The sequence below is a fragment of the Sander lucioperca genome, chromosome 6 (assembly GCF_008315115.2).
Source record: "Sander lucioperca isolate FBNREF2018 chromosome 6, SLUC_FBN_1.2, whole genome shotgun sequence".
Taxonomy (NCBI): Eukaryota; Metazoa; Chordata; class Actinopteri; order Perciformes; family Percidae; genus Sander; species Sander lucioperca.
Window position 1 is genome coordinate 1,044,039 of NC_050178.1, and position 27,637 is coordinate 1,071,675.

The following is a 27,637-nucleotide window of genomic DNA, read 5'->3' on the forward strand; positions in this document are numbered from 1 at the left end:
GTTATAACAAATGCACAATTAAAATACATACAACCTATTTTAAACTCATGTATATTTTTAATAATTTTCACACTTTTCACAGTTTCAGGGAAGATGGAGGATTTTCCAGTTCTGTTGTTTCTCCGTCATCTCAGACTTCGGCAGTGGCCATGATGTCTGGAGAAGTGCAGCTGCAGGCTACCGGTAAGCTAACGTTACCCTGGCTGTGTCTCAGGTTGTTAAATTACATCCACGTTTCCTTCACTTGCATCACTTCCTCGCATCTTATTCCGTCCCACCAAAGAAGCATGGGAGGGACGCGAGGAAATCATGCGAGGTGAGAGGAAACAAGGAAATGTGTTTTTTAGAGGGGTGAGACGTCCTTTACTCTGAAGCAGCACATTAATTTGTCAGCTGTATGCACGGAGTTAGCAACGGCTATCAGCTGCACTGCTTCTGGGAAGGCTGCTCTGGTGTCTCCCCGCTCATAGCTCCTTGGCGATCCCCCCTCCATCCTCTCTCCTCGGGGCAAGAATAAGAGCTTTGAGATGCCCTTCATGAAGGAGGGCCAGAACAGCATCCGGTTCAAGCGAGGAGATATCAAATTAAGAGACTTAAAGTGCTCATATTATTCTCATTTTCAGGTTCATAGTTGTATTTAGAGGTTGTACCAGAATAGGTTTACCTGGTTTCATTTTCAAAAAACATCATCATTTTTGTCATACTGCACAATGCTGCAGCTCCTCTTTTCACCCTGTGTGTTGTAGGGATGGGCGATACCACACTTTTAGGATTCGATACGATACCGATACTTTTTCTTGCATTTTCATCGATACCGTTAATTTCTTATTGGCAATTTTTGTCAGTAAAAATATTATTACATTTAAGACAAATCACAAGACAAATACAGACCATTTATACAAAATTTATTATGGTCAATACATAATAAAATTAAATTTAAAATAAATAACATAAATATGAATTAAATAAATTAAATATGAACAAAAACATACACATTTTCAGGCCCTTGGCTGTGTCGCTGTTGGCTGTGTCGCACGTTGACGCTCATTCGCTCGTCTCCTGTCACGTGACATGGGCAAGCTCAATACGCCGCCAGGTACAGGGGTGTCCCGGCACATAGTAATTTAAGTAAGTAATCTAAAACAGCTGAAAGTGATGCATACACCCCCAATTATTATTTTGTAGTTTATATTGATATTTTTTTAAGGAAATCAATGCCAAATGAGCAGCGTGAGTATATCCATCTATCGATACCACAGGATCGATACGCCCATCCCTAGTGTGTTGAGCTCTCTGTTTTGGCTACCGAGTGAGGCATCTCACTTCTGGTCCATCTTTGTTGGGAGTCGCACATGTGCAGTACCTCGGTAAGGACTACTAGCTAATCAGAAGCAGAGTATGAGGGCGTCATAATATGAGCACTTTCAAGACGCTGCCCTGGTGTCTTTAGCTGCATGCTACTAGCCGGTAAGCCACACTGTGTCTGTTGTTTTCATTGTACGTGCGCAAGTAGGCAGGGGTGGAGAGAGAAAAAAAAATTCTGGGGCTCACTTCAAATCGATTTCAGATTTAAAATCGGAATCGTGACACCCCTAGACTCTGTACATAATGATATATATTTCTTTACAATAATCCACAATAACATTAGAAATAAAATGAATATCTTTATTTAACCCCCCCTTATGTAATCTGTAGGGGTGTGACCGTTTTAAAAATCAATTATTTTCCTGTTTAAAACGGTACTACGGACAGCGACTACATCATATCTATTCCTGCAAAACAGACATGTTTACAAATGTCAGACTGTCTGACATGTGATATGCATTCTTTTTTAGAAAATTGGGTTTTAGAAATACCTCATGATACATTGTCTCTAGAAGTGTATTATTAAACTTTTGTTTTTGTTAAAGACAAAAAAAATACTCAATACAGCCCATGTAACCGCATGTCGTCCCAGCGCTAGTAATCTGTTACATGCCATCTTTGTTAAGGGGGGCCACTGTCTGCAGGTTGACCCTGCACCTGTTGCTTACAAGGTACATCTTGAGGTACTTCCTGAACTTTTTGTCTCTGAGACCATAGATCATTGGGCTCAGGAACCTCGGCAGGATGTAGACGATTAGGTAGTTTGCATATCTGATTTCTGAGATTTGGTTGGGGAAGATTAGCTGCAGAATGATCTCCACACTAGGGGAGATGTAGGAGAGCATGCACATGGCCATCTGGACCCCGTGGATCAGAATGGTGTTCCTGGCTCTCTGGGCGGATATCTTGTCCGTGGAGAGGGCCCGGGCTGCAAACAGGACCCTCAAGTAGGTAAAGACCAGAGTCAAAAACACACAGGAGAAGTAGATGATATCAAAAACTTGTCTTTTGAATGCCAGGATCGGGTCTTTGAACACATTCGCTCGTATGCAGAACACAGACTCATGAAAGAAGCTTAGGGACTCCGTTGCTAGCGTAAGAAATAGATCTGTGATATCCGGAGCCACGCATATAAACCACATCCACCCGATAACAATGTAAGTCCTTCGCACTGTGCAGATTTGAGGGTGCCGTAAAGGCTCGCAAATGGAAATATAGCGCTCAAGGGCCATGCTAGCTAAGTTGACCGGCGTGTTTCTGGTGGTGAAGACCGCCACCAGGATGAAGAAGCAGCAGAAAGAGACGTTAATCTTGTAGAAGATGTAGCTGAGGACAAACAGTATGACTGTGATGGTCAGCTGGATGCCGTCATTGATCACCATGTGGATGAAGAGGATGTAACGAGGGTCTTCATAAAATGTCTGCAGGAAGATAAAGGAAGAGAGACGGGATTGAAAAACGTAGAGAGGATAAAACAACAATTCATGGATTAAGAGTGTGTTGGTGTTAATGAGTAAAGTCCTGGATGAAAAGTCTGGATGGCATTATTAACCATCCTGAAGTGAATTATTAATTGTACTATATTAATAATTGTTGATCAGCATGCTGTTTTTTTTAATATTAAAGGTAAGAAAGAATCCTCGGAGTATAGAGAGAGAAACAAACATAGGTAGGGCTGCATCGATTAATCAGTTTGAGTAATTTTTTAAAGATTCTTTGATTGGATCTTGTTAAATGTGAATATTTTCTAGTTTCTTCTCTCCTCTGTAACAGTAAACTGAATATCTTTGAGTTGCGAAAAAAACAAGACATTTGAAGACGTCATCTTGGGCTTTGGGAAACACTGATCCACATTTTTCACAATTTTCTGACATTTTATACACCAAAATAATAGAGAAAATAATCAACAGAAAATAAGTAAGTTGCATTCCTAAAAATAGCAAATCTTCAAATTTAAGAAGCTGAAACGAGCGATTGTTTGTGTGTGTACCTGGTGTCTTAAAAAGGTGGCAACCAAGCTCCCGTTGATGTAACTCAGGATGAGCCAGACCATAACTACAATCAGGTTCTTCACCAACGCTGTGGTGAAGGTGTCTCTGACGAGCACCAACTGATCCAACCATAGAGGGAGTCAAAGAGAAAGAAATATAAATTACTTTTAAACACAATGAACCATACTTTCTTTTTATTCCATCACTGTGTTTTATGAGCTGATCAAATATTATTAAAATTGTGTATGCATTATGTCCACTAAAAATAAAGTAAGCTTTCATTGGTCACTCTCAGTCTCGCCACGATGTGGGACATTAAAAAGTAGGGGTGTACGATTCAGAAAATGTCTCGATTCAATTCCGATTTTTAGGCTCACAATTCGATTCAGTATCGATTTTCGATTCAAAAACGATTCACAGGATGTAAATGTAGTTACTTTTCCCATGTGATTGCAGTAGACATACATTTTTTAAAAGAAAAGAAACAACAAATTAAATGTAGTATGATATTACTTTATATGTCTTCATACAAAAATAAAAACTTTTGCAACTAAAAACTGCAAAAGTGCCAAGCTTTGGCCAGCTTTCAAATACATTTAATTCAAGTTTAAAACTGTTGAATAAAAAGAGCTTTCACATTTAGCTTTAAAGTGCTGTACTCAGATAAAACAAAAAATACTGCTAAATGTGGTTTAAGGAGTACTTCAGCTACCAGGTTGACTGTTGAAATGTGAACTCCACTGGGAACATTGAACTTCTTCTGTGTCTTTGAGTAACTGTGCATGGAATGGAGCAATCACGGACAAAGTCAGTGTGCTATCCTCACACATGATGTTCGTTGCCTCCTTTATTGGTTTCAGGGTCACAGTCATTTCTTCGGCATTGTTTACATCCGCTTAGCTCAGGGTACAGACATCTGTTCTACTTTTTCTCACCTCGGGAGAGAGAAGCGCAAATGGCTGGTTGTTGCTTAAGGAATATTTCAATCATGTCGAAGGCACTATTCCATCTAGTAGCCACGTCCGTCTTTAACTTGTGAGGTGGCAGTTCGAGTAGCTTCTGTTTCTGCTCAAGGACATGACTTGTGCTGCGGTGAAAGAATCCAGTGATTCTCCTAATCCTCCCCAGCAAACGTGACACAGTCGGCAGTTTCAGAGCTCTCTGAGCGGCGAGGATAATGGTGTGTGCCCAACTGCGTAGCAGCTACCGTGTTGGCAGCTATTATGTTTGTGTAGGACTCAATAACCACACCGTGTTGCTCCGTTCATGTTGCGTTTACTGAACTGTCGCAAACCTTACATTTTCGACCCTTGCCGTAAAACACTGCTGTAAGCCTTAAAGGCACAGTAACTTGTCACCCGCAGTGCATAACATAACAGAGTCCAACAGGACCCAATACTGAACGTTTTTCAGACATAACATTTTCCCCCCCACCCCCTTGGAAACTGAAACATTCAGCCCACATTTCCCAGCGTCGCCATCATCATGTCACATAGTCCCCATGCCAGACAGGCGGGACCCTCATTCTCTGAGGGCGTGCTGGCCGTGAAGCTGCATCAGGCAGTGCTGGTGGATTACCTCCCACCTGGTTAGCTCTTGGCCTGGGCTGCCAACCTAGAGCCGCTGCTGGATACAGAGTTGATGCAGGTACTGCCAGTTTCTACTGCAGAAAGTGAGGGGGTCTGCACTCTGTGCGTGGTATCAAACCTCTCTTTCATCCGAGCCTGCGAACCTTTCACCTGAGCTCTTGCTTTCTGGAGCCCTGGGCTCCCACGTACAGGGGCTGACTCAGCTCTCAAGCAGTCCAGTGGTTGCTTTAGTTCGCGCCCTATCATGAGCAATGCAGGTGACACTCCTGTGGTGGAATGCTTGGATGCCCGGATGGTCAGGAGAGTTTGGGTGAGTGCATCGCTGAAGGTTTTCCCTTCCTCCAGACAGGCTCGGATTCCGTTCTTGAGCGTTTTATTCAGTCTTTCCACCCCCCCATTACTCTCTGGGTGATACACTGCCGTCCTGATGTGCTTTATGGACCGCATCGTGAGAAACTCTGTGTACTCCGCCGACGCAAATTGGGGCCCATTATCCGTTGTGACGACACCGGGGAGGCCCCAGCGCCCAAACAGGTTGTCCAGACGGTCGATGATTGAGTGTGCAGTGATGGAGCTCAGCTGAAAAACCTCCGGCCACTTTGAATGAAGATCGTGCACAACCAGCAGGTAGCGAGCGTGAGCAGGTGCCCCATGAAGTTCTCCACAGAGGTCGACCTGAATATGTTCCCAGGGTGAAGACGGCCAAGGGGTTGGGGTGAGAGGGGCTGTGGCAGGCTGACCAGTTTTCCCACTCAGGGGGCAGCAGGCGCAGTTACGTACCAGCTCCTCAACATCAGAGTCTATGTGGGGCCACCACACTGTGTCGCGGCAGCGCTGCTTCACCTTGACCACCCCCAGGTGCCCCTCATGCGCCATGTGTAGTACTCTGGACCTGAGAATCTCCAGAACGACCGCACGGTGGCAACGGGCTAGGCACACCGCCCCCCAGCAGGAGAGCTCGTTGCGGAAGCGGTAATAGGGTAGCAGCCTGTCATCCACTTTGGCAGGCCAGCCGTCCTGGACGTAGGTACGGAGAGTTGTGAAGACCTCATCAGCAGCTGAGGCCTGCTGCAGCTCCGCCAGAGTGACTACTGAACTGAGGGGCCCGTGCAGGATGTGGACCCAGTCTTCGTCGCTCTCTGTGTCTGATGTCACTCCGCCCGTCTCCTTCGTCACCGACACAGCTCTAGACAGGAGGTCGGCCACAGTGTTGGCCCGCCCCAGCATAAACTCCAGTCTAAAGTTGTATTGGTTTAGCCTGTCAGCCCACCTCAGCAGTCTCATGGGCCTGTGCCCCGAGCCTTGAGTCGCCAGCAGTGACGTCAGTGCTTGGTGGTCTGCGAATGGTGAAAGGCCATAGGTAAACATGCCAGCGTTCGCACGCCCACAGGCAGGCCAGGGCCTCCCTCTCCCCCACCGAATACTTCTGCTCTGCTGGAGTAAGTGCCCGTGAGGCAAAAGCCACCGGGCGTTCCATCCCCTCTTGAGTCTGGGAGAGCACGGCGCCTAGCGCCACCCCAGAAGCGTCGCAGGTGACCATGGTGGGCGCGGTCAAGCTGAAATGGGCCAGTGTGGGTGGGGACGTGAGCTGCCGTTTGATGATGTGCACGGCTTCATGGCAGGCCGGGGTCCATTCCCACGTAACATCCTTCCTGAGCAGCCGGCGCAGGGGGGCCGTTGAGTCAGAGTAGTGTGGCATGAATCTAAGGTAGTAGGCGGCCATCCCCAGGAAGGAAGACAGCTGGGATGGCGACTGCGGGTCTGGCAGGGACAGAATGGCCTCAGTGTGGGACATAATCGGGGCGATGCCCTCCTTCGAGAGTCTGAAGCCCAGGAACTCAACCTCCTCAACCCCGAACATGCATTTCTCAGAGTTCAGTGTGACCCCATGCTGTTCAAAACGCCGAAAGACCTGCTCCAGGCGATCGTCATGCAGTGCGGTGGAGAGGGCATGCACCACCACGTCATCCAGGTAGATGGAGACGCCCTGGATACCTGCCAGTATGAGTGACATTATCTTCTGAAAACAGCTTGGGGCTGATGAGAGTCCAAATGCCATGCGTTTAAATCTGAAGACCCCCACGTGCGTGACAAACGCTGTAAGGTCCATGCTGGCAGGAGCCAGAGGGACCTGCAGGTAGCCGTTACGTAAGTCCATCTTACTGAAAACAGTGGAGCCGTGGAAATGGCTAGTGAGCTCCTCAGCCGTAGGTAGGGGGTACTTATCAGGGATGATGGCTTTGTTTACATCTGTGAGGTCGACACAGAGTCGCAGTCCGCCCCCCTTTCTCTTGGCTATCACCAGGTTAGACACCCACGGTGAGGCGTCGACGGGCTCTATGACGTCCTCCTCCACCAGGTGATGTAGTTCTGCTTCCACCGCGTCCCGGAGAGCCAGGGGAATGCGCCGTAGGGGCTGGATAACAGGGCGGACTGACAGGTCAACAGTAGGCTGGTGTACAAATCCAGTCATGCGGCCCAGCCCGTTGAACAGTTGTGGGTAGCGGTCAGGCCAGGAAGCGGCGACCTGCAGGACATGCAGGCCCCTAGCATCACTCACAGTAAAACCCAGGGCGAGGAACAAGTCTAGGCCCATAATGTTAGCTCCCTTCCGGGTGATGCAAAACTTGGTGGAAGGTGCACATTGTTGATCATATCTGACGGGGAGGCGAGCCACACCCAGAGTGGAGATGGGGAAATGGCCGTAGCCTAATAGGGGTTTAGCCGCTGCTTCCAAAGGCACGTGACTGAAGAAGCGGTCATATGTGCATTTGTTCAGGATTGACACTTTCGCTCCTGTGTCCACGAGGAGTGGAATGAGAGCTGTGCCCACACGGCATGTGCAGAGCTTGAACGAAGGCTGTGAGGTCTGTACAGTGTTTATGGGGACAGCAGCAGTATCATGGCAAGCAGGAGAGGAGCGACAGCAGCGTGCAAAATGGTTCAACTTGTTACAGTTACGACAACGTTTTCCCTGGGCAGGACATGTCTGATCCCTGGTTGAGAATTGCACCCGCTTGGCCAGAAACAATAATTTCTGCAGAATTCATTGCTGCCGAAAATTGCATCTAGGTAGCAAGGAAATGCTACTACAGAGTCTGATAAAACATTGATGTCTCTAAACCTTCTAAAATCCTAATCATTATTGATGAACATGACAAAGAGATTTACTATTGCCTAGTTTTTAAACAGTACTTTGCCTTATAAAATCATTATTTTCCCTAGTGGATGCAATTCTCGGCAGGGATGCGAAACTTGGCATCTGTTACCCACTGATGACGGTCCGTCTGCGGCTGCAGGCCGTGGAGCTCACCGCCAGTGTTTTAGTTTGGCTGTTAAAAGTGTTTAGACAATTAAAAGGTATTTATTTAGAAGCGGGCTGGCTGCTAGTTAGCTAACGCTAGCATGCTATTCCACCAAGTTTCCATGCTACATAAATAAGCCAGACAGAGTTGTCCCTCATCTGGTGATAGAAACCCTGCTTTTCCCGTTCTGTTAGCTCAGAGCTCCACAGCCTAAGTCCACAGGTACAAATTAGTTTTGCACCAAATGTATCGTCAAGAGTGTTGTGAAAGTCGAGGCGCGCAGATTCGCCACTTTGTGATGCGAGAGAGCTCATATGTGAAGTTGCAGTGACAGATTCGAGAGGTTGTAATCACTGAGTTGTGGTTGTGATGGAAAATGAACCAGAATTTTAAAAAAAGTATACGAGTAAATGTTGCATGTATCAATCTACACATTTGTGAATATTTTTTCTGTAACTTCACATTCAGAATACAGGTGTGTGAACATTTTCTACAAGTGCAAATTTCAACTTACAAGTTCAGATTTTTTTTACAAGCTCTCATGTTTTTTTTCTTTGTATGACTTCAAATTCAGATCACATGTGTGTGAATATTTTTTACAAGTGCAAATTTTATTTTTACAAGTGCAAATAAAATTTTTACAAGTGCAAATTTTAACATACAAGTTCAGATTTTTTGTTCTGCAAGTTCTCACATTGTATTCTACAAGCTCTCCCTTTTTGCACCATATTTACCTTCATACTCCTGCCCGTGACAATGGCGCAGGAGCGCGCACTTCCTCGCCTCCGCCAGGTCCGAGTGTCGCAAAGCCAGCAAATAATCCTCAAACGACGTCAGCCAGCGATCCCAGGGAACAGCTGGATCACCAGGAACAGGTAGGAAAGGCGGCGGTGGTGGTAAGACGAGTTCAGACATCCTCGTTCGCCAATTATTATGTTTGTGTAGGACTCAATAACCACACCGTGTTGCTCCGTTCATGTTGCGTTTACTGAACTGTCGCAAACCTTACATTTTCGACCCTTGCCGTAAAACACTGCTGTAAGCCTTAAAGGCACAGTAACTTGTCACCCGCAGTGCATAACATAACAGAGTCCAACAGGACCCAATACTGAACGTTTTTCAGACATAACAGCAGCATCATCTGTAACAGTTACTAGGTCGGAGGTTGTGAGATGCCATTCCTGAGCAACAGTCAAAAATACTTAACTTTCTCTTTGCAAAGCCTGCATATAGCATGATCCTATCAAGTTCTGTCTTCCCCTCAAGGTTATAAAAGCCAAAATGTGTCCAAACTCTCGCCTTCAATGAGGATGGAGCAGGTTGAATAATTCTTTCTGTGAGGTTTGCCATTGTTTGCGCCGACTAAACTACTTCCACTGCACTCGTTCTTCTTCTGATAATAACAAGAGTGCCCAGGCGTCAGTGTGAATTTGACGCAGTGCCATATATGGGAATGGCGAGGTAATGTCATTTCAGGATAATAGTGTCAAAATGACAAAAAAAAATATGAAGCGATTTTTGGAATTCTATGAATCAATTTTGAATCGGTAGATCTTGAATCTCGATTTGAATTCGAATCGATTTTTTGGACACCCCTATTTAAAAGTATTTGTCAAAATGTTGATGAAATTCTTACACATCAGCCCATATATTTATGTTAGAGCTGGGCAATATATCAATATTATATCGATATCGTGATATGAGACTAGATATTGTAATATCGTAATATGGCATAAGTGTTGTCTTTTCCTGGTTTTAAAGGCCTCATTACAGTAAAGTGATGTACTTTTCTGAACTTACCAGACTGTTCTAGCTGTTCTATTATTTGCCTTTACCCACTTAGTCATTATATATACTGATGATTATTTATCAAAAATCTCATTGTGTAAATATGTTGTGAAAGCACCACTAGTCAACACTACAATATTGTTGCGGTATCGATATTGAGGTATTTGGTCAAAAATATTGTAATATTTGATTTTCTCCATATCGCCCAGCCCTAATTTATATACATATTTTTCTGTGAATATCAGCTGAGCTGCGAAAGTTATTTTTAAAGCAAAAAATCCTTTATCTATTATCACGTTTGTGAATCAGGAGATAGAAGCATGTACATGACAGAAAGTGAGTTCTCTCTTTAAAGGCTTAATATAATATTTGGGTATGAACTATTCACACACTGGTGGCCACAGCTGCCTTACAAGGTGCCACTTGCTCATCAGATAAACAGTCACACATTTACACTCCGATGGCACAGCATCTGGAGGCAACCGCTCTACCACCTGAGCCACAGCCGCCTACACCTAGAAACTTTACATTTTAACATCTAAATTAGCAATACAACTGTACAAGAAAATCAATAATTGGTTATAGTTCTATTTGATGTAAAGATTATTTTCAGAACAATTTCTTCACCAAACCTGATAAGTCATGTTGCCTCCAGGACTCACTGATGAACTCATACTTCACTCAGACCTGATAGAGGATGAATATAAAGTAATTACCCAAAACTGCATAATGTAATCAATTCAATAAATCTGTTTAAAATCAGTCAAACTTTTATGTATTAAAATGTAACGTATTAAAATGATGATGCATAAACACCACTTTGGCCACATAGAGCACATGTATTTGAGTTTTTTTTTTAACTTTGGCTTTATTTGTCTTTATAGAAAATCACATACTGTAGTTACATAAGTTTCATGTTCTGCTAACTCACTGCTGTATATCTGAGCAGAGACCTGAAGCTGCAGAGCTGAAGGCAATTTATAAATCTAACCACTTTGCTTGGATGTTTTTACCAAAGAAATTATTTCCTGCTTCCTGCCATGCAGCCCATTATTCTCTTTTCACCTGCAGCCTGATTTTTTTTTTTTCTCCCTTAAAAGCTGTCGGACAGCAATCAACCCAACATATTGTTAGAGCATAGCGTTAATTATGTCATTTCTATTAACACAACTGGTGCATAAAGGCAGAGATGTTCTTAAAATGAATATATCAACAACAGTTTGACGTTCCCTTGATTGAGTACACACATAAGAGAGAAAACAAGATTTATGAATATGGATATATCTCATTTAGCAAATTAATCCTTCATTTAAAATAAACCCAAATAACCTTAGCAAAGCTCAGTCAGCTGCTGAAATGTTACAGTTCTGCTGTTTATTTTTTCAGTGCAAAACAAGTAAATTAATCGCAAATGATCACAATGTGACAAGAAACTGGCAGCAGAAAAGTGACATTAGAAACTGAGCTTCGGGATGAACATGCTGGCAAGATGTTAGTCAAATCACTATCAGCTAAAATAATACATCACATGTATATATTTATCCAAATGAAAAAGCATCTTCTGATACAGTGAGTGTTTCAGTTACAATTTAAACACATTGCATTTAAAGTACATTTCTATTATTTAAATCTTGATTTCAAATGTGGACATTTGGATAGAATAGCTGTCAACATGCGAACAAACTCACGTTGTTGTATAGCTTGCCAAAGAGTTAGATTAGAAAGTCAGCAGCTACTGTACCTCACCACCGTCTGGTCCCGCTCCACCTACCTGAGTCCAGGTCACACACTGAAGGCAGACAGTGCGACAGAAGAGTCTTTATAAACACTTTGAAACAAAACTTAATTTATTTATGCATCATCATCAGTGTTTGTGAGAGGAGTTAAAAAAAAAAGAAGATAAGATTGAACTTTTATTAATCCTGAGGGAAATTGTTGTGCAGTAGTCTTGCAAATATACATAGTTCAAATAAAAAAAAATATGAACACTAAAGATTACAAATAAGGTGCAAACCCCACAATGCCAGAATGTAGTTAATGGCAGTCTTGAGGCTGACAGTGTGGTCAGTAGGGCTGCAACTAATGATTATTTATTTAAAACGATTAATCTGTTTATTATCTTGAATAACCGATCAGTTGTTTGGTCTATAAAATGTCAGAAAATTGTGAAAAATGTGGATCAGTGTTTCCCAAAGCCCCAGATGATATCTTCAAATGTCTTGTTTTGTCCACAACTCAAAAATATTCAGTTTACTGTCACAGAGGAGTGAAGAAACTAGAAAATATTCACATTCTAACAAGCTGCAATCGAGAATATATATTTTTTTTTTCATAAAAAATGACTCAAACTGATCCATCGATTATCAAAATAGTTGACAGTTATTTTAATAGTTGACAATTAATCGATTAATCTTTGCAGCTCTAGTGGTCAAAGCACTTTTCTTTTATTCACTGAAGTTCAATGTTGCCAAGTAGTGTTGGATGCACTGTAGCACTACAATCGTACCAGACCTAAACTATGTGTGTAAGACCATTTTACTTGGCAGATAGCCACGAGCAGAATAAAAAGGGCTTAAATGCAACTAGTGCAAAATTGTGATTAGCAAGTTTTCTAAGAGTAAAGAAATAGAATGTAGAGCCTGTTTTTCTTTTATCATGCAAAAAAGTTTTCTAATAAACTTTATTTTTGTTTTAATAATATTGTTTTTAACTAAAAGTTAAAAGAATCAGACTAGGGCTGCAACTAAACTTTCTCGATCAACCGATTAGATGTTTGTTATATAACATGTCAGAAAATGGTGAAAATGTGAATCAGTGTTTCCCAAAGCCCAAGACGACGTCCTCAAATGTCTTGTTTTGTTCACAACTCAACGATATTCAGTTTACTGTCACAGAGGAGAGAAGAAACTAGAGAATGTTCACATGTATGATGCTGGAATTAGAGTATTACTTTTGTTTCATAAAAAAATGACTCTGATTTCATGTCGTGGCTTTCGTCGCTGTTTATCACTTTGCCTAAGATTGAGTGACAAGTAGTACTCGCCCTGTTGTTAATTTGGTTGCCATGACTTCGCGAGTGATGACGTCCTGTCACTGTTGCTCACCCTAAAGGGGAGAGAGAGCGGATGACAGTTCGCTTGAGTTCAGAAGAGCAGACGGCTTTGCAAAGTGGTGTAATTACGACATTATGACTTTTCATAAACAGCTGAAGGAGCGGCGGTGTCGTTGTACATAGCGGAAACCCTGTTGTGCGTCTGCCCTATTTCTGATACCGTGGCGGCAGAAATTTTACCGTGGCGGGCCGCCGCCAACTCCAGCAGATGGATTTCATTCGTCAGTTCTTCAACACAAAGCAAATAAAGAGCATGTCAGGGTTCACGTTACACAGCAATTAAGTGAGGACAGACGTAATAACAGGTAATTCAAGCAGGGATCATTTGCACATGAGTAAACATGAGTGGTAGTTTCCCCTGGCCCGTTCTACAAAACCTCCTTAGTTTTAAGATATTCTTTAAAGTCATTTTTCTAGGTTTTCTAAGAAATTGCTCCTTAGTAGGAGTTATCTATTATTGTCCAAAATTTGTTTTATTTTAATAACAGATTTCAGCGTTCAACAATAAGGGTTGGCCGATGTTCCCAGGGCAAGTAAATATAACATTTACTTGCCTGTTTGGGCAAATATGAGCGTTTGTTTAGTTTCCTGGGAAGAGATGAAGGACAGCATTGTAAATGGGGAATCAATTGTGAGCAGACCTAAGCAGACTAACACTGGGACACTGCTGGCGAAGCGCTGCAAAGTACTGAAAGTGCCGTAAAGTGTAAATGCGTGCCCGAGCTCGCACCTGGCTGTTCATACCAGCAGCGCATTTGTCCGCCCCGGGTTACAAAACAATCCTTCTCCACTCTACAGAACGTCTCTCTCTTTCCCTCTCCCTCCGTGTGTGTCCCTCTGTCTGTCTGTCCGTTCGTCCGTCTCTCTCTTTCTGTGTGCCTGATCGTGTGTCTCGCTTTAGACACAGCTGAGAAGTCTAGACAGCCAAAATCACCATGAACCTGGGTCTTTTATTTAGAAATTAGTTTTATTTTGTAAAGTATCCGGCCTTCCTGTGGCCTTCCTGTATGTGATTACCTGCCTGGCTCGACACATAGAAGAAATAGAGGAGATGCTGAAATGATCGCTCCAGCGCATGGCTGCTTCGCGCCTGATCTCAGCCGGTGTGGCCGGACAGAATGGATAACATGGATGAAAACAGCTCAGAGAATAAATGGCTTCCTTCACACCCCTCTTAAACCATCGACCCTCTCTGTCTAAAATGTGCACCTCAAACGAGTGTCTTTTATCCTTCAGATGTAAGTAAACTGCTGAGTCTCAGTTTATTTTACACAGAACCCGCATACAATCACACTTCAAAAGATCCAAACTATCCCTTTATTATAAAACATTGTAGTCATAGCATGAGCAAACCCAAAGCGGGACTTTACAGCATCTTTAAAGTTGCTTGCGGATGAGTGTTAGTGTTAGGATAATTATCTATGAAAGAATGGACAAAATCACTGGAGTTCTCTTAAAAGTTTGTTTTTACTTGTAAGTAAAGAGTCAATTTACAGCACTCACAGCATAATAATACAGAACGTGACTGAAGATTGTTCACAACAGTGTCTTTTTAAAGGAGATGGGAGTCAAGTTAGTTATTCGGTTCATATAAGGTTAATGCAATCAGTAGCTTTCTTCTTATCTCTGGTCAGGCCCGGCATCTCCTCCACATTATGCGTTCTGCCCTCAGGGATACATCGTGTGCTCTTTGCTCTTTGACTCAAGGTCACTCAGCTTTCATGATGAAAGGGGACATTAACACATGAAAGACAGAAAATCTAAGACAGAAATACTAAAACAGCAGTTTCGATGCACATGGTTTAACAAATAAACTGAAGCAAAAAACGTTCTAAGCATAATTGTAAATAAACAGTTAGCCCTAGTTGTGCAGAGCAGATATCTTTTCAGATAATTCCTGAATGTCTTGTCATGTAGCCCATAAACAACCGGACTGATGAGTCGAGGCAGAATCTGGACAAATACCGAGACAGTGAAACGAATGGCCAGAACCTCTTTTGGGAACAAGTATGTCAGACCCTGTAACATGAGATCATAAACGTGAGCATGCAAAGTAGCAGCTGGAAGCCGTGGAGGAGGACAGTGTTCCTCGCTTTCTTGGCATCTGTGGCAGCTGCCTTTGCAGCGAACAGGATCCTGAAATATATATAGAAAAGACTGAGCCAAACAATGACCAAAAACACTGAGTTGGAAACATCTCTATTCACTGTCAGATTAGAGTTTCTGAAAATACTTACACTGAGACAAAAAACTCTGGAAGTGAAGAATTCCAGGGATTCTGTTGCCAAGGCCACAAATAAATCTGATAGTATCGAGAGTATACTTATCGTGCAAATCAGGCCGATAACAACATACGTTTTCCTGACTGTACAGATCTGGGTGTGGTGGAGAGGGAAGCATATGGCGATGTAACACTCTACTGCCATAACGGCTAGTGTTAGGGGATTGTTTAGATTTGCAAATATAGAAATCATTAGCAGAACGATACATAGAGAGACGTTAAGAGTGAAAACGATGTTTCAGCACCTGAACGAGAGTAAACAGACTCAGCAGGATGATATCGTTGATCACCAGGTGGATGTACAGGATGTAGCGAGGGTTCATTTTGAAAACCTGCAGAGGAGGACACAAGTGATTAGGAAACAAAGGGAAAGACTAGAAACTGTACCATTGATGATATTCAGTGCCTGAATTCTACCAAAAAAGGTCCTAGTAGCATAGTTAAGCAGTTGCACGACATAATTCTCGCAATTGTCTTTGACATATTCATACCCATATCTTCTTAATGTATCACTTCAAATTATTTTTCGTATGCATTTCATTAGAAAAATTGACATTTACACTGCAGCTTGTGGTTTTCCAACATTAGCCGCGCAGCATTTTCACTAGCCACTATTTTGTTTGAAATTAGAAAGTTTTACTTGATCATAGTTGACGGTGGTGGGATACAATGAAGAACTAGAATTACAATCCTTTTAAATGTAAATGACACCAGCCAAATCAATAAGATGTAGGCTATAACACAGCAGTCACGATATATTCAGCTGTGATAGGGTTGTGTGTAAAGCTCCTTTTGTATTAAAACGAACCGATTAAGACAGCACAGACGTAAAAAGAGAAGCTTCTTATTGCATACGTGGTACTGGGGTGTAGTAGCTTAATTGAAGCTAGCAGAATCAAGCAGAGTCAGCAGCTGCAGAAGCAGAGCAAATACAGCAAACGTCTGTTGTCCTGCTGCACGCGCACTATACTTCATTTAAAAATCTCTTGTCAAAATGTTTTTCTGCCACAGGCTCAAACGTAGCCTCGGCTTCACCCCTCTCTTGTGTGCAAGACTAGGTGACAACCGGTGCGGACAGGTCACCATGTTCCAGCCGTGGACTAAGCTCTGGATCACAGCTGTGCTCCTGTGTTGAGTGGTGGCACAGTAGTCTACTACTACTACTACTAGTCTATCTAATACAAATTATGTTAACAGTTAAACAGGAAATTTGTAGTTCTTTTTTAAGCTGCTATGTGAGAGACGCAGTTGCGCAGGTGTTTAGGGGTGCGTACCTACTCACCATAGGAGGTAAGTAATAAGAAGTAATGAGACTCATGTATGGCTTTATATTTGTGTCTCATTCCTGAGCGAGCAATTGTTTATTTTTTTAGCACAACCTTGATTAAAGTAATTCTTAATCGACTAACACTCGTATGATTTTGTCGACTAATCAATTAGTTGAGTTAATCGACAGATCTGTAAAAACTGAGTTTCTTCTCAAAGAATAATGCAAAACACAACTTTAAATCTTTGGTTTTACCAGAGATGTGCTCATATGTTTCTTGCTAATAAATTACTCTGCATGAAATCATAAAAAACTACTTTTGTACTTTTGCTGTTATTCGTGGAGCACCAAAACAGAAACAGTTGACAGTTTTTGAAAATTATAAAAAAAAATTTAAGCACACAAATAATTAGCATTTGCGAATCCATTGAGAGAGCAAGATTCAAACCATGTTAATAAGAGATATTAAAACGTTTTTTTCAGAATACTTTTTAATTCTAGAGTAGAGAACTTTGTTCTTAAAATAGAATGTACAAAATGAACCATACACACAAAAGTAAAATAAAGATCAAGATATTATTACTTAACACACAAATAATGACAGAAAAATATATGTACCCACCTTGGCAAAGGTCATATATGGCAATCGCACAGTAAGTCAGATGCCTTTTTAAAATGACTTATTATATAGTAGTTATAATGTGTGTATATATATAGAAGTTCCAGTTGTCATGGGATCAAGATCTGTGTGTGTGTGTGTGTGTGTGTGTGTGTGTGTGTGTGTGTGATCAGTAAGTGAACATTGGGGAAGGCTCGAAACCTTTCATGCAGTTTGTGCAGTATGCTTTTTGTTTCTGCTTTGACTGTCAAATAGAAAACCCTGTATCAATACAGCAGCAGGTTTTTCCTCACATTGTGTAAACTAGCTGTGCCAGTTGAAAATGTGCCTGTTTGGGCGTGACCTCTAGCTCACCCATTGGTTTGTGGCTGTGGCTGGTTTGTTGGCTTGACTGCTGTTTTGATGCCAGCACTTTGCATTTTTTGCGGTTGCCATTTTGGAGCCAGATGTGACCATATTTGGACAAAAGGCAAAGCTCGAGAGAATGTTGTGTTAAGCCAGTGTTGTATACCTTCATCTGCATGAAATGCGTTTAGCTGCTGCCTCCCTCCACAGCAGGACATTGCTTATCTTCTGTGTCGGTACTCCTGCCTGCTTCTTCAAACTGGGGCACACCGACCGCATTCTACTCTAACTAATACACTGACTATGGAAAGGTAGCTCATACATCCACTCTTCACAACATCTAAAATATCCCTTTATTATGAAACAGTGTAAGCATAGCTTGAACAACTCAATAACAGGACTTTATGCCCTCTTTAGAGTTGTTAGTGGATGAGTGTTAGCACTAGTTGTACAGAGCAGATATCTTTTCAGGTAAATCCTGAATGTCTTGTCTCGTAGCCCATAGACAACTGGACTGATGAGTCGAGGCAGTACCTGAATAAATATCGAGACAGTGAAGCGAATGGCCAGCACCTCATTTGGGAACAAGTATGTCAGACCCTGCATTATGAGATCATAAACGTAGGTGAGCATGCAAAGTAGCAGCTGGAAGCCGTGGAGGAGGACAGTGTTCCTCGCTTTCTTGGCGTCTGTGGCAGCTGCCTTTGCAGTGAACAGGATCCTGAAGTATGTATAGAATAGAGTGAGCCAAACAATGACCATAAACACTGAGTTGGAAACATCTCTCTTCACTGTCAGATTAGGGTCTCTAAAAACATTGACTCTGAGACAAAAAACTCTGGAACGAAAGAATTCCAGGGATTCTGTTGCCAATGCCACAAACAAATATGGTAGGATCGAGAGTATACTTATCGCCCAAATCAGGCAGATCACAACATACGTTTTCCTGACTGTACAGATCTGGGTGTGGCGGAGAGGGAAGCATACGGCGATGTAACACTCTACTGCCATTACGGCTAATGTTAGGGGATTGTTTAGACTTGCAAATATAGCAATCATTACCAGAACGATACACAGAGAGACATTAAGAGTGTACACAATGTAACTCAGGACATGAAGGAGGGTAAACAGACTTAGCAGAATGATATCGTTGATCACCAGGTGGATGTACAGGATGTAGCGAGGGTTCACATTGAAAACCTGCAGGGGAGGACACAAGTGATTAGGAAATAAAGGGAAAGAGTATGAACTGTACCAATTATTGTATTAGCATAAATCAAAACACTCTTTACACCTAATTCTGATTTATGGTTGTTTTTGGGCTCTCTGCAGAACCGATGCTGTAGCCTTCGTAAGTGACCTACGCCGTTGTTAGGATTTATACTTCTGCGCTGGTGTGTCTACGTCAATCTAGCGTATCTCTTTAAGAGAATAGCAGATCCGGTGTGTGTGTGTGTGTGTGTGTGGGGAGTGTGAGGTAGAGCGAGTGAGAGAGTGATGGGTATTGGCTTCGGAGCGAGTACCGACTCCAGCGGACGAGACAGAGAAACAAAGTGTCTCCCCTGCAAGTCTGACCACGGTCGGAAAGCTGTAGCAGGAAAAGTTAAACCTCTCTGATTCCATGTTGTTCATGGAGAATGAGAACCTGAGAATGAGTAGGTGCAAATGCGACACTACCAAGCCACGGCCATGCAGACCAATCACATTTGCTGTGTTCTGCGTCGCTGTGACGTGTAGTTATATTTTTTGGGAGGTAAACGTCAGGCTACTCCGTACCTACAGGGTAGATTCAACGCAGAACCATACATCAACTTAAAGCCCAGTTAAACCAAAGAGTCATATTGAGACAAGTTGAAACTTGCAACTACTATCAATGCTCTGGTCTGCAACGTTCTGAAACCTGCCAGTTTACACCAATGCGACAAGCTGTATCATCTCCCTAGCAACGACTCTCTTTGTATTCATTCTGACTTCCAACTTTTTGTATTTATGTAGCTGGCAGAGTTTCCTCTATGTTGATTTTACCGTGGCGGCCTGCCATGGTATCAGAAATAGGGCAGACGCACAACAGGGTTGTGTACACCGCGCACCGCTGCTCCTTAATCCGTTTATGAAAAGTCTTGGTGAAGGAACTGTAGGGTGGTGATGGGAATGGTTGAGGTAGAGTGAGGGTTTGGGGAACAAACAGAGTCGGTCAGAAGACGTCAGGTGATATGGAGTGATGAATTTAACAGGGAGAAGGCAGGGTTTGATGCAACACCAGTATTTTTTTATTTTATCATTCAGGTTGAATTTGATTCATTGCATTGTCTGTGTGCTGCAGAAAGGGATAACAAAGACATAATACAATTAGTGAAAGTGGTCAATTAACACATAAATTAAACAATTATACAAATGAACAAAGGATATGTGAGGTTACCACTCACAACTGCACAGGCTTTAACATAATACAAACAATATTTCCACATGGCTCATGGCACATGTCTGGCAAACAAAAGAATTCAGTCAGCAGTGCACATGTTAGCAAAGTGACAGTAACTCATGGCATAAAACACAGTCAAAATGATAAATTGACTCACGTTAACTCATGAAGACGCACACAGGATGCATTGGAGTGCCAGCAGAGAGTGCAAAGAATGAGCCAAAGGGTTCACAATCAATTTATAGGAAACAGGTGAAGTGGGTGTGGTCAGGTGGCAGGTGGCAAAAGTATCCTTGAAAGAGCAAAATGGAGTGGAAAGGAAATGGCAGGAGTCTTTTCATAGCCGCCCCACAATTGGAATCAATTCCTCCTGGGAAACAGACTCACTCTTCTGCCAGCTCAAACGTGACACTGGTGTCGTGTAAATCTGACGGCCAACTTGCTCTCTACCGGTCGTGACTGTTGTGAGACGCCCTGTTGGCCAAGAGGCTCGAGGCAGTTGTGGGTCAAAGATTAGAACAGTCTTCCCTATTTCGAGATTCTGGACTTTCCTCAGCCACTTTCCTCTAGGTTGTAGGTTAGGCAAGTAGCCACGAATGAACCGTGTCCAGAAGTGGTCAGCCAAAATCTTGCTATGACGCCACTTCTTTCGCCCAAGGAGCTTACTGCTGGCAAACATGGCTTGTGGCAGAGAGGCATCCCGCCGCCCCATCAGGACCAAATTGGGAGTGACTGGATCAGGATCAGCGGCATTTGAGGAAAGATAACCTAGAGGCTTTGAATTCATGATGCCTTCTACTTCGATCAGGACAGTTTGAAGGACAACTTCGGAGGTGGTCTGCTTTCCAAGAATCACTAGCAGGGCATTCTTAACTGATCTGATTTCATGCTCCAAGACTCCACCGACGTGTGGAGCCCCTGGTGGATTGAAGTTAAATGAAATCTGTTGATTGGCCAAGCGTTCAAGGAGCTTGGGTTCCATCGCCTGGAAGCATTTACTCAGTTCTGTCCCCAGCATGGAAGTTCATTCCTGGGTCCCACTGATGAATTTTGAATCCCCCTTGGGACAGTGTGGCACGAAGTTTGTCCAGCAAGGCTTTGGCTGTGGCTGATGTGTTGAAGCTTTGCAGGCAATTGTCAACATAGAAAGCTCTGAGCACTGAGTTCAACACTTCATGGTCACTCTCTGGGTGCTCCTTCGCATGACGCTACAGGGCGTAAATGGCGCAACAAGAACTACAAGTTGTGCCAAAAGGTAACACTTGCCACTCGTAGGTCTTTGGGTGAGTTGCCTGAGCCATAGCTCGCCAGAGAAACCTGAATAATGGCCGGTCAGCAGGGAGTAGGTGAACTTGGAACATAGATTTTATGTCACCACTGATGGCCACACTGTGCTCACGGAAACGGAGGAGCCCACCAAGAAGAGAGGGACCGAGAGTTGAACCAGGAAGAAGGCTACGATTCAAGTTGAGACCATGCAGTTGAAAAGAGCAGTTGAACACCAGTCGATGTTTCCCACTGGTTTGTTTGATAACATGATGTGGAACTAGCCAGGATTCTGACCCCGGCTGGTCATCTTTGGGATCACCCTCCTTCACATACTCCATGTCAACAATCTCCTGGTTATAGATCTCAATTAGCTCTTAGTCCTTCTTCAGTCTGCGCTCGGTTCCCCAGAGCCATGGCAACAAGGTATGGACTGAGGAGAATAACTTAGAACTGTTGGGTGCTCTGAGCAGTGGGGTAGCATACCGCAAGACCTCACCTACTTCTTTGACGGCAGTCTTAGTCTCAAGCAGTTCCAGGCAATAATGATCTTGTTTAGATCGGGTTACTTCCTTCTCCTTACGGTGTGGGAAGGAATCCAGTCTCCACAGTCCCTCCACATTCTCCATCAACTCCGCAGTAGCTGGGCAGGATATACAATCACAAAGAGTGAACAAGCGGACAGGCTCTTTGGGCACCAATAAGTGGGAATGATCTGAGCCTATTAGGATTAATGGCCGAGCATGGACAAAGTCCGGTAAGGGTAAGCCTCGCAAGTGGGAATACTCCCTCTGCAGGTCAGAGGCACGACAAGAATATGCTCAGCCAAGTTGAGGACTGGGGCAGTAAAGGCATTGGCTATAGGGAACCTAATCTTCTTCTGGCTCACAGGGGAGATATGACAGGAGATGGTCTCACCACTCATGGGAATTACCTCATGCCGCACGGTTCTGAGATTGAGGATCTCTTTTGGGCCTTTATGTTGTAGCTGGGACGCTGCCGTGGTCAGAATGATTGTTCTTTCTGAGCCATCGAGTATGGCATACATCTGCAGCCTTTGCCGGCCATTGATTAGTAAGACCGAAACCACCTTCAACATCACACCAGGAGATCGGTTTGGCTGATCGATGTACAGTGTGTCCTCATTGCAGGGTGCACTGATGAGCACATTGAGAATGTCTGCCGTAGCCGAGTTCTCAGGGCTTTGTGTGTGTGTGGACAGTTGACGTGCAATTCCATGCAGGATGGTGAGATGCAGCTCATTGCAGGTGTTGCAAGGCTTTTTGAGGGTGCATTTATCTGGCTTATGGCAGCGGGTACATCTGTAACAACGATCATACCTCTATCCAAGTTCTCAGTTCTGATGGGCTAAACTCCTTCACTTTTGGACGGGTTTCCAGGAAGTGGTCATTGTTGTTACAGTATGGACAGAAAGGTTGGAACTTGGGTTTACCGAGGATGGTCATCCTTTTTCCACGGCCTCCTTGGAAACTAGGCTGGATTTCCACAGTGGCTGTGTTACTTAGGTACATAGTGGTAGGCATCACCTTTCTCCCTTGGCTCCTCTGGACTGGCTCTCGTCTCTCCATTGAAGCAGGGACTGAGACTTGTTGGACAATACTCTTGGCCCTGGCTTTCTTCAAAGTCCAATTCTTCAAAGGTGTATGTTTGTTCTGCGCCATCTTTCAGGATGCCACGATTCAAACAGTGCTCAACGAAACTGTCCCGGTAGTGAAGGGGGAGCTTGGTAAGTAGCCTGTCGACATGAGAGCCAAACCACCTGGTGGCTCTTGCGCGAGCTTCGGGAACTTCCACTGCCATAAATGTAAGTATAAGTTGTGGCCTTCTTCGACCTTGTTAAGGACTCACGCTTATCCCTCTTGCCTCTAGATCTGTTAGGTCTCCCCTCTCCCTGTGAGGGTGGAGCTGGTTGTGGAGCTGGTTGTTGAGCTGAAAGCTCCTCCGCCGAGTCGGGCTGAACATAATTGTGGGTGATTTCTTCTTCCTCCACCACTTCTCCCTCCTCATCTGCTGTCTCCTCTTCCTCCTCCACGTCTCCATCCTCGGCTGCTGTCGTGTTAGGAGATGGTTTGGCTGCTTGGCTGTGATGAGGGAGGCTCTTGGGCTTCATCTTCATCTTTTCCATCCATACCGATGCCTGCCATGGTATCCCTCACTCAATACTCTGGCTCAAAGGACCATTGAAGGAACTTTAGGGTGGTGATGGGAATGGTTCAGGTGGAGTGAGGGTTTGGGGAACAAACAGTGTCTCGGTCAGAAGACGTCAGGTGATATGGAGTGATGAATGAAGCAGGGAGAAGGCAGGGTTTGATGCAACACCAGTGTTTATTTTATTTTATCATTCAGGTTGAATTTGATTCATTGCATTGTCTGTGTGCTCCAGAAAGGGATAACAAAGACATAATATAATTAGTGAAAGTGGTCAATTAACACATAAATTAAACAATTATACAAATGAACAAAGGATATGTGAGGTTACCACTCACAACTGCACAGGCTTTAACATAATACAAACAATATTTCTGGCAAACAAAATAATTCAGTCAGCAGTGCACATGTTAGCAAAGTGACAGTAACTCATGGCATAAAACACAGTCAAAATGATAAATTGACTCACGTTAACTCATGAAGACGCACACAGGATGCATTGGAGTGCCAGCAGAGAGTGCAAAGAATGAGCCAAAGGGTTCACAATCAATTTATAATTAATTTCATGACTCTGCAGAGCCAGTGCTCTACTGAACTCAAGCAAACTGTCATCCGCTCTCTCTCCCCTTTAGGGTGAGCAACTGGAACAGTGACAGGATGTCATCACTCGTGAAGTCATGGCAACCAAATAAACAACAGGGCGAGTACTACTTGTCACTCAATCTTAGGCAAAGTCACAAACAGCGACAAAAGCCGCAACGCAGTTTCCCGTGAAATATGACAGCTACAGTTTATTGGAAAATAGCATTGTGGACACTGAATTTGATGAATTTACTGTTTATCAGACCCCAGATGAGACAAGAAGCTCAGCGAACTAGGGCTGTCCCAAACATTTATTTTTTAAACGATTAATCTAGCAATAATTTTTTCGATTAGTCGACTAATCTAACGATTCATTTACGATTATTCTAACGATTAATTTTTCAATTAGCGATTATTTTCCCATTGCTCAATTATTAACAATTTACACAAAACAAATTTCAATAAGGTTCAAATCTCTATTTATTCAAATTGTTTAACACTGCACTGTTCAAGTAAAATTAATTTTTAGTGCAACCTGAAGCCAGATGTAGGCTATCAATCCAACCACAAAATAAAGTCACTTTCAAGAGGAATACAAAAATAAAAACTTAAAGTAAACAGAGCAAGTGCAAAAAGAGTAACCTGTATTTGCTTTTTTTAACAGTTGTAGGTAACATAATGAATAAGCTCTTGTTTAACATCCAAGCTCTTCTCCCTTTAATTTAACTGTATTTATTTGTATCTAAAGGCTGGTTAAGCACTGTAGGGAGGAGAATTTGGACAGTTTTTTTGTCTCGTTCCAGTGATTGGCACATCTGGGTGATGGCGTTGGATATGCAGTAGCATGTTAGATGTATTTCCACTTACATACTCAACAACTGCTGAACAACGCCGACATACAGTCCTCGTCTTAATCACCACTCTCTCGCCTGTAGCCTACTACTGTAACTGACCTGAAGACCGAAGTTTTCGAGGCGGGGAGGGCACCAGCCGGGAGGCATGTGACGGGAGGCTCCAGGCTGCAGCCGTACAGTCTCGAACTTTTCCCAAACTTGCGATCTTAAAGAGGCCAGCGGGTCCTCTAACTCTTGTGGGTCGCCACTACTCGCCATACTCGTCCTTTTGTGCTGCTATCTCTGACTCACTCACTGGACCGTCAACCTAACAAATAACTGCATGTAGGCGGAGAGCTCGGCTAGCTTCAGAGCTAAGGCGGGGCTACAGATTAGGTGGCCCTAGAACCCGCTTATCTAACGTTACATTAGTCCCACATTACATTAATTAATTTTCAGGTGAGTTTTATTTATTTTATTTAGTGACGCGTCGACGCAAATTATTTGTGTCGACTACGTCGACTAATCGCCCCAGCCCTATAGCGAACGCTGCGGTCCCTCTGCCTTTGACTCCTTGCTGCAGGAGATGCAGTATTCCTCCGACCCGCTGTATTCCTCCCACACACTGTATTAACGTTACTGTTTTAAAACCGTTTTCCAGGTTAGTGGAGCTGCATACGCATCAAAACCAACATGAAAAACGTGGCTAGTAATGTTCACTCAGCGTTTTGTTTTGTTGTTACAGTGTGTAAAATGAGCGGTGATGTTAAATCACCGGTTTCAGGTAACGGCACCCTACTGCACCATCTATTTGCTGGATGGTTTCAAGATAATGGTCGGTAGCAAACATTAGCAGATAAGCCTGTTGACAGCGACGTCATAAGTTGGCACAATGTTTCTGACCGTAGTAGTGTTCATAGTGACTAAAAGTGTGATGTGAGATGCTAAAAAGAAACCACACGCTGTTTTCAGGTAACGTTACTTTTTGACATTATTTCCTTTATTATGTTTATGTATTAGAGCCCGGCCGATATCGATACAAATATTTGGAGATTTAAAAATCCAATATTCCGATATATATCGGCCAATATACTGTATATTTAAAAAAAATAATCCAGAAACGCGTAACAAAACAAGCAGATTTCAACATTAGTTATTTGTAGTTATTTATGAGTCCTCACTAAAATAATATAATAATGCAGTTTAAAAATAAACTTTTCTGTTTTATTGTCACAACAGAATATAGGAACATCAAAATATATTAAAGTTCTGATAAATAAAATGTATAAAAATACAAACTTAAGATATGAAACTTAAAGGGTTAAACATGAGTGTTGCCAACAGGGACTTGTAGAGCGCCCTCTGGTAACGACAACACTCAGAACATGGTTGAAGGGTGTTTCGTCCGTTTTTATTTTATTTTTTAAATACTCATTTATCGGCCATTATAAATGCCGATACCGAAAGTTTGGAAAATGCCTAATATCGGTCGATAATATCGGCCCGCCGATATATCGGTCGGGCTCTATTATGTATGCACCATACACCAAGGCAAGTTCCTTGAAGCGTTACCTACTTAGCAATAAATCCTTTTTAATAAATTCTCTTCAGTCACTCAGTGCTATGAGTTGATTGGCTCGCAAATCTTTGGTCTGAACTGGGCTTGAAGGGATAAAATTAATTTCAACTAGGTACATACATGCTGAATGGATTTCTAGAAATAGACAAGACTCATACCTGATGTTTTGTGAATGTATACACCAGGGTACTGTTGACATAGTTGATGGAGATGCAGAAAACCACAGTAATCACATTCTTCATTATAGCTGTGTTTAAAGTGTCCCGATACACAGCTGTTGTGAAATTGCTGCCAGTATTTGAGAGGTTCATGAGTCGACTGTCCAAATCTGTTTCAGCAGACAATTGTTGGTTACTTTACAGCTGAAGAGAAAAGAATAATAGATTATTATTGATCAGAAGGTTGAGTTCTTTGCTGACAAAAATCAACAGCTGGAAAGAAGCTTCTCATATAAATACAAAGCTTTAAAATGTTACATAAAGAAATATTAGATTCAGACTCATATAGGGCATGAAGAGTAAATTAAATTTGAATAAATCACTTGCACTGTGTATTTCATCAACAATAGTTATTTAAATTTATATGCTTGCAGTTAACTTTAATTAACACTAATCCATTAGTTGATGTAATCGACAGATCTATAAAACTGAGTTTGTCCACAAAGAATCATGTAAGTCACAGCTTTACATCTTTGTCTACCAGAGATGAGCTCATAAGTAGAGCTGGCATCACCAATGATTTAATTGATGAAAGAAATTCTCAGAAAACTTCTGCTGTAAATATACAAGCACGAAGCAACCCTCAAATATTTTTTATAATGCATCAATTAATGTTAACATTAAGAATTGACCCTCAAAAAGTTAATCCTTAACAGGACTAACTTGACAGTCATTGAAAAGGCAAATATTCAAATATTGATTTCTGGATTTTCTGAATGGATATCAGATCACCTAAACTAACGACTATTTTAACCCAGCCCTACTCATAAGTGCCTTGGTATTAAATCATTCAGCATGAAAAAATCATAAAAACTGACTAATCCACTGAAACGATGACTTTTAAACGACGTGAAGACACATAATTATATTTACACTCTGGATTAATTGGATAATTCTCCTTGTGTC

At 42.7% G+C, this 27,637-nt stretch overlaps 2 protein-coding genes, 1 long non-coding RNA gene and 1 pseudogene across 3 annotated transcripts; all 4 read right to left on the bottom strand.

The window, feature by feature from the left end:
• Window positions 1–1,419: 1,419 nt before the first annotated feature.
• Window positions 1,420–9,248, bottom strand: LOC116050287 (odorant receptor 131-2-like). The gene is made up of 3 exons (XM_031300265.2): window positions 8,985–9,248; window positions 3,356–3,475; window positions 1,420–2,786 (listed from the first exon to the last, which is right to left on the bottom strand). The coding sequence occupies exons 1-3, from the start codon at window positions 8,988–8,990 to the stop codon at window positions 1,971–1,973; spliced, it is 942 nt and encodes a 313-aa protein (XP_031156125.1). The 5' UTR covers window positions 8,991–9,248; the 3' UTR covers window positions 1,420–1,970.
• Window positions 9,249–14,818: 5,570 nt separating this feature from the next.
• Window positions 14,819–15,754, bottom strand: LOC116050309 (annotated as a pseudogene).
• A 2,310-nt stretch (window positions 15,755–18,064) lies between these two features.
• Window positions 18,065–26,899, bottom strand: LOC116050310 (odorant receptor 131-2-like). Its single transcript, XM_031300285.2, has 2 exons — window positions 26,672–26,899; window positions 18,065–18,862 (listed from the first exon to the last, which is right to left on the bottom strand). Exons 1-2 carry the CDS (start codon window positions 26,822–26,824, stop codon window positions 18,065–18,067), a joined length of 951 nt encoding a protein of 316 aa, XP_031156145.1. The 5' UTR covers window positions 26,825–26,899.
• On the bottom strand, window positions 19,910–20,280 carry LOC116050296. The gene is made up of 2 exons (XR_004105053.1): window positions 20,242–20,280; window positions 19,910–19,979 (listed from the first exon to the last, which is right to left on the bottom strand). It is a non-coding gene; the product is annotated as an uncharacterized LOC116050296 (long non-coding RNA).
• Window positions 26,900–27,637: the final 738 nt, after the last annotated feature.